This window comes from Spea bombifrons, chromosome 3, assembly GCF_027358695.1.
Source record: "Spea bombifrons isolate aSpeBom1 chromosome 3, aSpeBom1.2.pri, whole genome shotgun sequence".
Classification (NCBI taxonomy): Eukaryota; Metazoa; Chordata; class Amphibia; order Anura; family Pelobatidae; genus Spea; species Spea bombifrons.
The window spans coordinates 12073522-12089050 of record NC_071089.1 but is presented as its reverse complement, the minus strand read 5'-3'; the positions used below and the strand labels follow the sequence as shown (position 1 = coordinate 12089050).

At 41.6% G+C, this 15529-nt stretch overlaps 1 protein-coding gene across 2 annotated transcripts in view; it reads right to left on the bottom strand.

The window, feature by feature from the left end:
• Positions 1–761: 761 nt before the first annotated feature.
• The window catches only part of PLEKHH2 (pleckstrin homology, MyTH4 and FERM domain containing H2), a 54561-nt gene continuing 39793 nt past the window's right edge, over positions 762–15529 (bottom strand). For both annotated transcript variants that reach the window (XM_053459717.1, XM_053459716.1), the window contains exons 20-30: positions 14095–14274; positions 13899–13996; positions 9029–9206; positions 8228–8383; positions 7555–7652; positions 7031–7172; positions 5798–5925; positions 5205–5334; positions 4891–4977; positions 3177–3314; positions 762–1625 (exon numbers count right to left, since the gene is read on the bottom strand). In XM_053459717.1, coding sequence (XP_053315692.1) covers positions 1440–1625; positions 3177–3314; positions 4891–4977; positions 5205–5334; positions 5798–5925; positions 7031–7172; positions 7555–7652; positions 8228–8383; positions 9029–9206; positions 13899–13996; positions 14095–14274 — 1521 coding nt within the window. In that variant the 3' untranslated portion in view covers positions 762–1439. The remainder of the gene's footprint in view (positions 1626–3176; positions 3315–4890; positions 4978–5204; positions 5335–5797; positions 5926–7030; positions 7173–7554; positions 7653–8227; positions 8384–9028; positions 9207–13898; positions 13997–14094; positions 14275–15529) is intronic.

The following is a 15529-nucleotide window of genomic DNA, read 5'->3' as shown; positions in this document are numbered from 1 at the left end:
CTATCATGTCTCCTATCCAACTGTCCTTTATGTAATATCTCTATTATGTTATCAGAAAGGATTACAGGTAGTGTGTGTGATACATACGGTATGTCTGGGGCTGAAATAGCGGTCCAGCAAATATTTCTAAAGAGCCAGAATTATGATTACTATGAAGTCATAATTGACCTCATCACCAAATTGACAGCTGACAAGTGGAATATGGGCGTCATGGGTCTCTTGTTATAAAGCATGGGTATATTTTTTCAGAGTGCCCCCAAAAGCATTGACCTGCATAATGGCTTCATAACTCCTGGAAAATATCCGATGAACCAAGAGTAACGGGGGATGCAGTACAATCGTATAATATGATTTTCTTAAAGGATACAAGCCCACCCCAGGCTCGCTCACTATTGAGTGGGCTTCGGTTCTGAAGGTATACATGTCTCATGTATCAAGCAAGCTGGGGATACGTTTCAATGGTTGCTGCTCTTTAAAAGGAACCAGGTCACCAACCTGGCATAACTCTAAAAATCAGCCTATACCCCTTGGCCGAGTCCCCAGGAACTTGGTATAATTAATGTCAAAATGGCAAGATTACAATGCAGCTGTAAGGGTTATTTTAGTATGTTTATTCAAAGAATAGATATTATTTATGTAACAATAAGCATTATTGCTTTACTATAAAAGTGGTTGAGTTTTCTTTTATGTTTTTACACCAGGGGTAGCCAACAGGCATCTACTCTAATGCAAGGAATAGTACTCTGATATTCTGTATTATCCACAATAAAAGTTAAGAATGCTACATAGTTTGACTTTTGTAAAGTAATTTTTATATTATTGTTAAGGATTTACTAATTTACATAAAAGAGTAGGTCATGAGATATTTTCGGTGTTTAATGCCCACCCCTCAGTAACAACATCTTCATTTCACTTTAGGAGGTGTTATAAGCCCACACTAATATGTTTTGTGGCTCTGTCCAATATCCGCTGCTTAGATGCGTCACAATGTTTTATTTGACTTGTTAAAGGGTGGCTAATACTCAAAAACCTTTCTTGAACGCAGCCCCTACAAGCTAGATACAGACACAAATAAACTATGCTGTGTAACTATAATGCATGCAAACATACTTTGTTTTATGGCTCCTGATTGATAAAGTAGGTATAACTGGATAACAGCTTATTAAATAGCCAGTATCAAATTTAAGCAGAGGCCAAGCAGACCTAGGATGGCAACATGGTGCGTTACTGTGAAGTAGAAGTGATCTTTGCTCTGTCTATGCGCACAGAGCTATGATGTCATTTTCACTACCTTCGCTAAACCACCATTCCAAACCCCCCCATGTAATTGTGGATCAGGGTGGGGGGTCTATGTTTGCATGGGAAAAGAGTCGTATTAGACATAAGAGCAGCTACCAAGATAAATACATTGCTGTAATACTTCGCACAAGCTGGTGTCCTTAAAGCAGAGTAGGGCCCTTGGTAGGCCTGTTGTTTGATGGGTTGGACTGGCCGGCCATTTGCTTATTCTTAGATTCTTCACCTTGGGCAGACAGAAAAGCGGGAGCTGATAGATGATGGGTAGAGACCTTTTGTTGTTGTAATGTATTGATGTAATTAGCAATTAGCAATGTTATTTCCAATATCTGAAACACAAGAGCAGTAAAACCATGGTTACCGGATTTTATTGGAATTATAAAAATTGAAGACATGTACCAGGATAAAGACAGTCATCATAATGTCACTATGTTGTTACACAGAGTTGTGAGATGTCTACTGGACACCACCTTCCACCACCAAGAACAGTCACCAATGGAGGAGAAAAGAGTATTGTACTTTTGAGCTCCCATGTCCTAGTAGGAGAGTTAGAGGTAATTAAACAAGAAACCATGCTTTTAGAGATTCCAATGGGATATTAGGCCTTAGTCACAAGCTTTCCTGACCTTGAATATTTCTGATTTAGACAGAATAAGAGGCCTCTGAGGTGCTAAAAGAACTCCATGTTCTCTTGGACCAAATCGCTATATCCATTTTCCTTATAAATTCGTAAAATTACAATGAGGTATATTTTGCTGCTCCCATCCATAAGGTTAGTCCAGATCCCAAAGTGCCCCCAGCACAAGGGACTCAATCAACACGTATTTCAGCAGCCATTGCAGGGAATGGGTCTCCATGCATCAAGCTTGGCATTTCAGGAGATGGACAAATACACCTTAGGCCTGTAAGCCATGCTGTTAACTACTGCTGTCCCCAGTTGTCCCCCTTTTCCAGGAGCTCAGCATGTTTGCGGGGTACGAGCGTATCACAGTGTTCTACAGCCCAAAGGTTACACTAATGCGTATAGAGCAGGGAATGACTGAAAAAGCATTATCCTTCTTTCAGATGCCTTAATCACACAAATAGTTATCAATAGGTCAAAAAGTCACATAAAAAGTCTGTGTAGAGTCCAGTTTGCTGTCCATGTCTCTACTGCACCCATTAATAAGAGGCTTGGAATATTGAGAAGTAGACGACCCTCTCAGTATATTTTTAAATCATTTCGAATTTGAAGCCTCTTTTCACTTATTTACAATTTTTCAGTGGTCACATTGTTCATATAAGCTGTTCTACCCATAGTAGTATCCAAAGCAACACGGTTCTACAGTGATGAGCTACTAACAATTTGACTTCTGCTTTACCCATGGTACCTTTACGGCAAAGACACAGCTGGTAATATTGATGAAAACATAGTTCAAGAAGTCAATCCTCTGAAAGACCTCTTAAAAAAAAAACAGATACATAGACTTCTGAAACAAATAACTAAATGGGGTTTGGACTGCCAACTTTCCTCTGCAAAGGAGAAATGTAATTCAGGTGCCACTAACCCTGCTATTTTTAATAGTAGCAATCTGATTTGCACAGTTTAAAGCCCCTCTCACTTCTGCCTCGCTCCATTTATTTGTATAATTCAAATGTGGAACCCCGGAGGGAGAAGACTAGCGGAACAATGGAACAAGCGTTCCATAATCACATCGCCGGGTCTTATAGTTTATAATTGCCTTTTTCCCCCTACCTACGTCCTGCTAGGATAATAAACACGGCTTTGTTTAAGCCACAGGTGCTTAATTTCTGCCTTTTGTGTCCCAGCCCGTAAGAGTACTTCAGTCCTAAAAGCCTACGTTAGCGATGCAGGCGTGTATTTCAGCTAATGTACTTACCTTGGGTTTAGCCATGGCAAACAGGAGTTTTTCAGTTGGTTTTTCCTTTGTCTGCGTGTTGTTAACTACCAGCATAAATTCATCGTGGTGACCTCCGAAGGTCATTAGACTCCTATATACGTAAGTGAATAGCAGCCTCTTAAGAAGAAGAAGAGTGGGTGGAAAGAAAGCAAAACATTATTTTTATTTCCAATTCAAACAAAAACTGTGTTGAAAACTCTCAGACAAAGAACTGCATTTACTTAATAAAAGACCACAAAACCGCTATTATGCTTTTCATGGGATGTAGGAGCATTAAGCAATATGTCTAGAGAGTATTTGTTTTCGAGAAAAAAAAAAGCTAACGGGATTGTAATAAATCCATAAATAAGCAATTTTCCATTTTACTGATACACCTATGGAGGTAGCTTTCTAATGCCTTTGTTTCTAGGGTTTTTAGAAAAGAACTCTAACTTCATGAAATGCTTTGTGTTAGTGCTGGTTTATTAGAGTTTATCGCTGCAAATTTACAAAATACAAGTGCCAGGATTATGAGATTTGTTTGAATGGGAATCTATATGCGATGCCTGCTCAAGACATTTAGAAGACATTAAGGGGTACATATATATATAAAGAAACGAGAAGTAAACACAGAGAGTGAAAACAACAATAAAAACCTTTTTGCTGTAAGGAAAATCATTTTTTAACTAAAGTATTTTAACAATTTTCCCCACGATCATCCGGCAGTAACCAAGCTCTAATCAGAATCCCTTGCCCCATTCTGATCTCCTGTGTCTTCCTTACTCCCAACCCTCAATGAATTACCTTCCGATCCTCTAAATCCTTGCCAACTCCTTATACCTCCCTACTTTAGGCATTCATGGGCCAGTTCTGCATTGCAGACATTTTGGGTTATTATAATTATTATTATTATTATCTTTTAATTATCTAGAGCCAACACTTTCTGCACCTCTCACAGTCCATACATTCAAAGGATCTGACTTATTATTAGGGCTTATTATTACCCTAAATATTTTCATAGAACAGTAAAATTAAGCCAAATAAAATTAATTAACATTTAAACTTGGTTTCTATTTAAACTTTCTATATTCTATAGAAATCCTATTCCCTATTTAGAACGCTATTCAGATTCCTTCAATTTTTATTTGAACAAAATGTATCAGTTTCGTTATTTCGTACAAATGTCCTAAAACGAGGAGGGACCCCCAATGAACAAAATAGAAGCACAGAACGCTTTTGTTGCTCTCATACTTACTCTCGCTGAAACTTCAGTGACAGAAGAAAGAAGGCAGAAGAACAAGAAGAGGCAAGAGAAGAAGCTGCAGAAAAGGAGACTGTGACACAGAGTAAATGAGTGGCCGGTGGAAAAGGTAGGGAGACATTGACAGAGTAAATGAGAGTGTGAGAGAGAGCACAGATTTAGTTTCTGAATGGAAAAAGCCCTTTGAATTTTGTCTGAATGAAAGGGAAGGAAACAACATTTTGCTGTCCAAAAACGAATGGTCCAAAAACAAAACGAAAAATTTCCCAAAATGATTTTTGCACACGTCTAGAGAACATGTGGCTGAGCAGCACATTAATTAATAATATACTGCAAACAGTCAAGTGCTAAGAACATATTTTGGTTATATATATATTTATATATATATATATATATATATATACACACACACACACATTAATTGTAATAGTAAACAAAATGTCTTCAACATACCATGGAGTGATACTCCAAAACGCTAATTCCATCTTCATGGACAGCAAGCCACACAGAGGAACTTTCAAAAGGCATTGGAGGTACAGGCTGTGGGTGAAATTTGGCACTTTTATACCACTTGAGAACATAAGAACACACAAATGGCCCCTCTAATCTTTTTACAATCAAAACCTGGTAGGAAAACCAATTTAATTTCCATGCCCAATCATTCTCCACTAGAAGTAATACTAGGGATGGGCCTATGATAAAGACTGAAAGGGAATGCCACATGAACCTAATCCTTAATCCTTGGTACACAAAGCTGAATGTCTTACTTTGGCTGGAAACAGCGTGGCCCCAAAGAAGGCCCACTTTCTTGCCACGGTGAGGTAAATTCGGACGCAGTCTAAGCCGCTGTGACCTCTAAGTGCCATCCATCTTGTTGCCAGCTGCTGGTGAAGCTGTCTGTAAAAATCAGCGTTTAAGATTAACATTTAGTGACAGATTTAAAGTAAGGTGCAGCTGTTTAGTTATAAAAGAACAATCATTTATATATGCTTAGCGGAACTATATAACACATGGAGTGCATGAAGGATTAATCACATAGAAAGGATCAACTCCACATGGTAATAACAAAACATTGAAGAAGGTAAAAATAGAAGAATAGAATCTACATACTAATCCGTTAAAAATAAAAAATATAACACACATGAATATCTGTACAAAATATCAAGGTTCTAATAAGCCAAGGACTGATTACGGTTTACCTCAGGCAGACTAGATTTGCCGAATGGTTCTTTTCGGCTGGCAAATGCTATGTTGGAATAATATGGAATTTAATACAATGTGTTAAACGTCTGTATCCTCCAAAGCAAAGATCTGTACAGTGACATTATTGTACATCTATCAACATCTTTCAGGATTTTACCTGAACTGCTCGTCTGTGCAATCAACCCTGTATTTTTTGGGGTAAAATCTCTCCAATGCTTGCTTCAGTGTCTGATTTGACTTGAGTTGGCCACCTAGGGACGGCCTTTCAAAGTCTCCAATTTCTACCTAATGAGAAAAAAAGAATAGAACAGTCAGCAAACATATGGGGGTTTGGGGGTATTTCTTTTCAATTTAATTAATACAAATTGTAAAATTGTGAGTGTGAAGGCAGTGGCATCACTCAGGGTGGGCCAGAGGAGCCCATGGTCCGCATACATAATACCCCCATTTTTTATTTTATACCTGCTGCGAGGGAGCACTGATATAACCTAACAAGAGCTCCTCGCGGTGCCTATAAACTTCAGCCGGCAACTTTTTATAGACTCTGTGCACTTTGCTTGCGCAAGAAAGTTAGTCGAGGGCAGGCAGGCAGGCAGTCAGCTTAAGCAGAACAGCATTGTATAAAGGTTGGGGGACCGCCAGCTGAGCAAGCGATCACAGCTTGGAGGATAGCTGAGTCTGAGCAGCGGTATGGGGTGTACTTCTCCTTTTTTTGTTCAACATTAATACAAATGCTTTTTATATATACATGCTGCATGAGATTTTTTTTATATATTAAATATATAAATGTATTGCATTTTATAAGAAAATATATATATATATATATATATATATATATATATATATATATATATATGGGTAGTCCCTAAACAATGCATAGTTATTTCACTTATATATATATATATATATATATATATATTTATTTAATTTTAATTCTTTCTCTTAGATTGTTATTTTTGAAGACCATCAGAGTGAAACATATAGTATTATCTACTTTCTTAGAGAACCACTGCTTCAAAAAGAAATCATTGCTAATTCACCTTTGAGTCTGTTTCTTTTAAGTCCCATTTACTTCCCATTTACTCCCATTATTCCATACATTAGGCACATTACTGTACACATAGCATCATTAAAACAATGTACTAATAATACCTTAGCGTTCACATCTATTATCCACCTGCAATGTACAGGACAGGAAAAGCGCAAGATTAATAGAACAAGTGAAGGTTAAAAACCACCTTGGGACATCATTTTTTTTTTTTACATACAGACCTCAAATTGTATAATTAATGGTTGATGGTGTTCTGCGCATTAGCTAAATGCTTCATTAAAAGTAATTGCTTTGAAAATTGCATTAAAAGGTATACATAGTTTCTTTCTCAGAGGTTACCTGGGCCAGTAGAGCAGCCAGTTCCAGCGCCAGTTCCTTATTTACTGGAAAAATGCCATTAACGATTTTATCATTTGTTTGGTGCATTAACAGTAGCTTTTCTCTCTCGGTTTCCCCTCGCACCTGCATCGAAAAACTTAGCCTGCAATACAATACCAAAAAAAAAAATACAGCTTTTAACTAAAGAGGCAAAAAATGACTTACGGAGCGTGATGCCTTTGGCACAGATATGTCCAATTTACAATTAGATTCCCGAAGGCAAGTAAGTGGTGGTTGAGGTTTGTTCAGCTCCAAGTCAAGACGTTTTAAAACCAAGGACAACCAGAATAAATCCTATTTTTACGGACTTAGGGGAAAAGTGGAGAACTTGCTGTATGCTCAATTTTCAATGCTGGGTTATTATTTGAACTTTACAGTTCTTCAGACACATCAGGTTTCCAACAAATTCTATAGATCTACAGGATGACGGCTGCGTCCTCGTTCTCTTAATAAATGAGTTATAAATCATTTGAAAGGATCTTCACCTGTTCTTGTAGGTGAGGCGGACAGTTCGGGTGCTGTCGCATTTGCCAGGGTGCTGCTCTTTAGATGCCTGCTCCCACTTTGAGATAATATCACATACCTATAATGACCAGAGATGAAAGTCAAGGTTTTAAGGAGAACTCTTTCCTGACGCAATGGCTCTGGTAAATAATATTAAAGCACAAATGCAAATTAAAGATCATCAAAAGCAAATTCAATGCATATTAGAGCACTGGATGAGACGCATGAGCGGTGATAAGGGGTCGGAGGCACCAGGCACTTATTGCATTTGCCCCATGTGCCTGATGGCCAGTCCAGGTTTGCATTCTGCCCTTGACTTTAAAGTTTACATTAAGCAGCACTGCTGAGTGAATTTAGTTTGTTAATCCAGTAGGGGTTGGGCGTGAAACCAGGAGATGAGAAACCTTGTTGCCCAATGGGCCACCATGAACAATGAGTTTTGATGCCCCCATGTATAGTTGTGATGTCCAGTCTCCTAGCGATTAAGACCCTCTTTGTTCAAAATAATTATAATTGTTTGAAAAATGTGATTTGTTTAATGTCATTTAAAAATGCATTTTAAGCGATTACTATTCCGTCCACCCCTCACAGCCATTGTGCTAAATGGTGACATAAATATAGCCAACATGGAACTCCGTGGAATTATTGACTTACCTTGATGTCTCCTTGTAGGTAGTGTTCAAAATCTTTTCCAGATGGATCATCAGAAAACAAAGCGAAGCCTGAGTTTGCTGGATGTCTCATGCCTATGTCTTGGTTAAGGGTACAGAGGAATTCTTCAACCCTTGTTGAGGCATCAAATCCAACAACCTGGAACAAAATCATTAAACATAATTAGGGTAATTGTAACATAATGTTACAGCTATATATTCAAGAAGAAGCCGAAAAAAAACCCAGTAATTTAAACTGCTCTGCATCCTCTAAGCAGGTCATCAAAAGGACCATCTCTAACGACAGTGGGGTCTTAAGCAAGCCTGCCATAATGCCCCCCCACCCCAATTGCACCACATTGGATGCCCTGAATGTAAGCCAGGCCCAGGCAGCTTCCCTTTTTTCCCAGCGTTAAAGGAGAAGTTTCCAGTTATGTTTACCAAATTTGCGTATTTTCTTTCCATAGCTCACATGGTATATCTCTATACCTTGTAGTGCTTTAAGTAACTCTGCCTATATCTTTAATGTGTACATAAAAAGAATGGTGGCAGGGAAGACTGCACACACCTATAGCTTAGAAGAAACATTAGGATGTGTAGATGTGAGAGCTTTGACACACATAAAGGGGTTTATTCACTAAAAAAAAAGAGAGTTGTGGTTTCAGTGACTTCACCATGCCTTTTGAAGGTCCAACCCTGCAGAAGGGCCAAGTTGTCCCTGCATAGCTCATAGCTCAATTAGGTGAGTTCCAGGACCCCCCTACAACGTAGGGGAATAGACTTAGATACGTATTGGCATTACTACCTGGTATGTGCCGTTCATGAAGTGCACAGGGATGCTGAACGGCAGGGAGTGGTGGTAAGGATTTCTCAGAAGGATTGAAAGGATTTCCATCCTCGAAGGTTTAGCTTCACGGTCTCCATTCTGTTGGGTCCTATCCACGCATCTCTGACAATAAATGGCATATTTCCCAGCTTCAGACCTGAAACAGAATGAGAAGCAGCAGGAAGCCCATTAATAAAATACTTCTTTATGATGCCTGATCACAACACGAGCGAATAATCTTTATACATTCCTCTACCTCCTGCAACTAGCAGGTGACCATTAACGCACAAAACTATAAAAGAAAACCTGGAATAATGGCTCAGCAGCAGAATTCCTGGTCATTTGCATCATCTTTAATTCTAGTGATGTATAAAAGCACTTAATATACGACAAGAAAATCATAAACCATTAGTGTAGGAAAAAGGAATGACACATATGATTAAGTGACTGGTGCAAAGTTTGGTCATATCACCATAGCAACCAATAAAAACACCTAATATGTAGGAACATAACATGGTTGCTATGGTGATTTTTGTATACGAACTTCGATTTACAAAAGCGACTGAATATTTGTATTCCCTAATTTAAAGGGACTGGAAAAGTATTTAATTGCGTAGAATTTCTTTATATGTTTGTGGAGTTATCGTACGTCAGCCATTCCCCGTGCCTTAAAATCATTATGAGAGATTATACACGGCAATGCTGGGATCTGAATAATGCTGGGAAGGTGTGGATGGGGCCCCTAAATATTAACCATCTAGAACTCTGCCTTCAGTGCTTTATGGGAAATCCAGCCCTGCTTATAGCATAGACATAATATTTACCAGTACTGTAAATAACAAGAAATTACTCCATTCAAGACACTTTTCATTTCATTTTTGGTCCATTTGTTTTTGGACAACGAATTCTGTTTCTGACAAAAATCTAAGGGGTTTTTACATTCAGAAATAAAATTGTCACCCTCATTCACTCTCTCATGCTCTATCACACTATTTCACACTCTCCCTCACGCTCTTTCACACTCATTCACGTTCTATTACATTCTCTCTCGCTTTCTCTGAATGTCTCCCTACTTTCTTTGACGGTTGCTTCAGTGTCCCTGTCTCAGTTATTTCTATTGCATCTTGTTCTTCGGTCTTCTTCCTTCTGCCTTCTTTCTTCCTCCACTGCTTAAGCTCGTTTGATCAGGGCCCTCCTCACCTGTTGTCTCTGTTAGTCAATTTGTTATGTTACATACTACTTGTTATGTCCTGTCTACCCATTGTACTACGGAAGTTGATGGCGCTACGGAAGTTGATGGCGCTATATGAAACAATAAATACCGTATTTGCTCGATTATAAGACGAGGTTTTTTTCAGAGCAAATGCTCTGAAAAATACCCCTCGTCTTATAATCGGGGTCGTCTTCTAATCAGACCTCAAATAGAGGTCTGATTAGGAGACTAAGATCCAGATCCCCCGCACCGCTGCAGGGGACCTGGATCCTCCTGTCGTCGCCCCCCCCCACACTTACCGGTGCTTCCGGAGGTGAAGTTGGCAGCGGGGGTTTCTATGCGTCCGTCGCAAATACCTTCCCCGACTGTCAGAGATCAGAGTTCCTGATCTCTGACAGCCGGGGAAGGTATTTGCGACGGACGCATACAAACCCCCGCTGCCAACTCCACCTCCTTCCGGCTGCCGCGGAATGAGACGTCAACCCGCTGCCCCGGCAATACAGCAGGAAATTGGAAGCACCGGTAAGTAAGTGTGTGTGTGTGTGTGTGTGTGTGTGTGTGTGTGTGTGTGTGTGTGTGTGTGTGTGTGTGTGTGTGTGTGTGTGTGTGTGTGTAGGGCATTTCTGGAATGCCTTACACCCCTATATGCCACTCTGGCACTTAGGGGGTTAAAAGGCATATTATGGGGCAGAGTGGCATATAGGGAGGTATAAGGCATTTCAGGAGGCAGAGTGGCGTTAAGGGGGCATTTAATAGTGCACTCTGCCTCCTGAAATGCCTTATACCTCCCTATATGCCACTCTGCCCCATAATATGCCTTTTAACCCCCTAAATGCCAGAGTGGCATATAGGGGTATAAGGCATTTCTGGAGGCAGAGTGCTCTATATAATGCCTTTTAACTCCCTTAATGCCACTCTGCCTCCTGGAATGCCTTATACCTCCCTATATGCCACTCTGCCCCATAATATGCATTTTAACCCCCTAAACGCCAGAATGGGATATAGGGGTATAAAGCATTTCTGGAGACAGAGTGGTACATAGGGGGTCAAAAGGCATACCATGGGGCACAGTGGCATATAGAGGGTTAAAAGGCATATCATGGGCCACAGTGCCATATTGGTGTGGCAAGCCTGGGGGCAGATGTGCGTAACTGGGGGACAGGTTGGAAAATACAAGAAATAAAAACAAAAAAAATATATTTTTCTCAATCATAGCTTTTATTAAAAAAAATAGTTTACATGAATTAACATTTACTGGTAAAACTTTTTTCCTTTAGGGTCGTCTTATATTCAGGCTTTTTCTTTTTTTCCTAAGTTAATATTCAGATTTTGGGGGGTCGTCTTATAATCAGGGTCGTCTTATAATCGAGCAAATACAGTAATAATAATAAGAGAGGTCTTCATTCCTCGTCCGTTTCTCTGTGGACGATGAGACATGACCTCTGGAGGTGAATTTCTGGAGTACCGGGGAGAAGGTTTCCTGAAGGCTCCGCCCTTTTGTTGAAGTAACCGCATGAAGAACTTCCGCAAAAGGGTGGAGCCTTTGAGCACACTCTCTCCCTGTTCCTCCAATCAGGGGAGATGAATTGCCTGAAAGCTCTGCCATTTTGAGGAAGTTTATCGGAGGTCATGTTCTGTTTTTTTGTTTTTCCTTCCTTTGTTTTGTTGGGGTCCCTTCTTGTTTTCGGACAATAGTATGAATCCAATGTCAAATCATCATAGTGAGCAAGCATAACCATCCTCTGTGCTGTTAACCCTTTCTCATGCCCAATCCCCCACGATTTAGGATCTCATCACATAAATCATAATGATTACTGCTTCTAAAGAATAATATGAATGATACTGAACATCATGAGTAGGGCTGCAACTAACGATTATTTTAATAATCGATTAATCGGCCGATTATTTTTTCGATTAATCGATTAATCGGATAAAAAAAAACAATATGCAAATTTTTCGTTTATTTAAAATAATTTAATGAACTGGATGTTAAAAAACAACTTAAAATTTACATTAACATTCTTATTTTGTTATGATGTAATAAAAAACAATATTTTCAAAGTACAAGAACCCACACAATATTTATGCACTTTGCACCCAGCACTTTGCACCCAGCACTTTGCACCCAGCCCTTGCACTTTGCACCCAGCACTTTGCACCCAGCCCTGGCACTTTGCACCCAGCACTCAGCACTTTGCACCCAACACTGTGCCCCAGCCCTGGCACTTTGCACCCAGCACTTTGCACCCAGCACTGGCACTTTGCACCCAGCACTTTGCCCCAGCCCTGGCACTTTGCACCCAGCACTTTGCACCCAGCACCCAGCACTTTGCACCCAGCCCTGGCACTTTGCACCCAGCACTTTGCAGTCAGCACTTTGCCCCAGCCCTGGCACTTTGCACCCGGCACTTTGCACCCAGCCCTGGCACTTTGCACCCAGCACTTTGCACTGTGCCCCTGCACCCAGTCTCCAACTCTGCCCTGCACCCAGCCCTGCCCCCACATTCTGCCCTGCACCCACTCTGCCCTGCACCCACACCCTGCCCTGCATCCCCACCCCCACTCTGCCCTGCCCCCCCACCCCCACTCTGCCCTGCACCCAGTCTCCCACTCTGCCCTGCACCCAGTCTCCCACTCTGCCCTAACCCCCCCACCCCCACTCTGCCCTGCACCCACACTCACACCCTGCATCCCCACCCCCACTCTGCCCTGCACCCAGTCTCCTGCCCTGCATCCCCACCCCCACTCTGCCCTGCACCCAGTCTCCTACCCTGGCCTGCCCCCCCACCCCCACTCTGCCCTGCACCCCCACTCTCCCCTGCACCCACACTCACACCCTGCCCTGAAACCCCACCCCCACCCCGCCGTGGACCCCCACCCCGCCGTGGACCCCCACCCCGCCGTGGACCCCCACCCCCGCGAATCGCTCTGTGCGAATGGAGCCACTCGCACAGAGCGAATCGCTCTGTGCGAATGGAGCCACTCGCACAGAGCGAATCGCTCTGTGCGAATGGAGCCACTCGCACAGAGCGAATCGCTCTGTGCGAATGGAGCCACTCGCACAGAGCGATTCGCTCTGTGCGAATGGAGCCACTCGCACAGAGCGATTCGCTCTGTGCGAATGGAGCCACTCGCACAGAGCGATTCGCTCTGTGCGAATGGAGCCACTCGCACAGAGCGATTCGCTCTGTGCGAATGGAGCCACTCGCACAGAGCGATTCGCACATAGACATAAAGAATACTTACCTCCGCTACGGACTCGTTCCACTTCAAACTTTTAAAACTTTATTGAACTCGATTGAAGCGCGTCACATCCGTCACGTAGCTAGAAGGCGGAGACTGCAGAGCGTGGAGCAGAAGCGGGGAACGCTGGCGGAGGTAAGTAAAAGGAGCCTAGTGCTCCAACGACGAATCGATCACTCGATTAATCGATAACGGAAATCGTTATCGATGATTTCCGTTATCGATTATTATCGATTTTATCGATTCGTTGTTTCAGCTCTAATCATGAGCGCATCTCAAATACAATCACCTCCTCCTACTTCGATACATTCGGATCAAACCGGAATGCAATGTGAAGGAAAATAATGTCTCGTATAATAACTGACTGCTGACTCAGGAGCTGCGCATGTTTACCTGGCATCCGCATGTTTCTTCAGGAACAGCTTCAGGAGCCAAATATAAGGATGCTGGGGCAGGAACAGGCCAACGCAGAGTGCCAGCAGCTGCCAGCCCTTACATGACAGAAGAAACAATAAGAAGGCCATTCTACACCTCTGAGATTAGCACATTTAACAGATGCGGGCTGCCAAGTAAATAAAGGATGCTGCACCTGGATGGGGCTCGGCTGGTTGTGTGGCTGCCGGTGTCTTGTCTGTTTAATGAGCTGACAGTAGATCTCATTTTGCAGCTCTGGATGTGTCAGGCAAACCTGCAGGGCGCTCTGGGCCAGAGAGACGTGGTAATCGATAGCCGGGGAATCCACCGCCGCGTTGAGAAATAATTGGCAGGTCTGCACGTAGAACACAAACAGAATCGATTATCAGTCTGGCATGAATACGTTAAATGTGTCAACAGTCCTCAAGTATAAATGATGCTCGACCCCCTAACATAAAAAATATGTATTTTCTCTTTGAACATAACCCCCCAGTGCTGTATACAGTTATAACCTCCAGAGCTGTATACAGTAATAACCCCCAGCGCTGTGTACAGTAATAAACCCCCCAGCGCTGTATACAGTAATAAACCCCCAGCGCTGTATACAGTAATATAACCCCCAGCGCTGTATACAGTAATATAACCCCCAGCGCTGTATACAGTAATAACCCCCCAGAGCTGTATACAGTAATAACCCCCCAGCGCTGTATACAGTAATAACCCCCAGGGCTGTATACAGTAACAAACCCCCAGTGCTGTATACAGTAATAACGCCTAGTGCTGTATACAGTTATAACCCCCAGCGCTGTATACAATAATAAACCCCCAGTGCTGTATACAGTAATAATGCCTAGTGCTGTATACAGTTATAACCCCTAGTGCTGTATATAGTAATAAATCCCAGCACTATATACAGTAGTGTAGGTCGGCAATGACAAAAAAAACTGGATTAATTTAATTTTGTTCCAATAAACTCCCTTTATCTGCAGACCTGGAAGCCGCCATTGTTGTCAGTCATGTGATATTTTGAACTGATCTGATTCTTTATGGCAATGCCAATGAAGTCTGTTCCTACATTACTAAACTTTCATTAGTAAGCGTGCTAGCCGGGTGAATGAGACAGAGACATTCTATTAAGTAGCATGAGCAGTACGATAAGGAGTAAGGGTGTTTGTCTATTAGATTGGGCTAATGTAACACAACTAGAACACACAGAAAAGACTAATATGCAGCTGCCTGATAATCATGAATACATTATCCAAAAACCAGAAGTGTTGCAAAACACTATTTTTGAATTATTTTTGATCTGTGTTATCCCTTAACTAAAAGAGAAGCAGTTCTGGCACAAAGTGGTTCCTTGCTAATTGTTTAATTATCACTGCTTTGTACCAGAAACATTACTTTTCCACTGAGCCCTATCCTGTCTAGTGTATTGTATATACTGCCCTATCCTGTCTAGTGTATAGTATATACTGCCCTATCCTGTCTAGTGTATAGTATATACTGCCCTATCCTGTCTAGTGTATAGTATATACTGCCCCATCCTGTATAGTGTATAGTATATACTGCCCCATCCTGAGCGATTCTACCCAAACACCTGCGGACTGCGG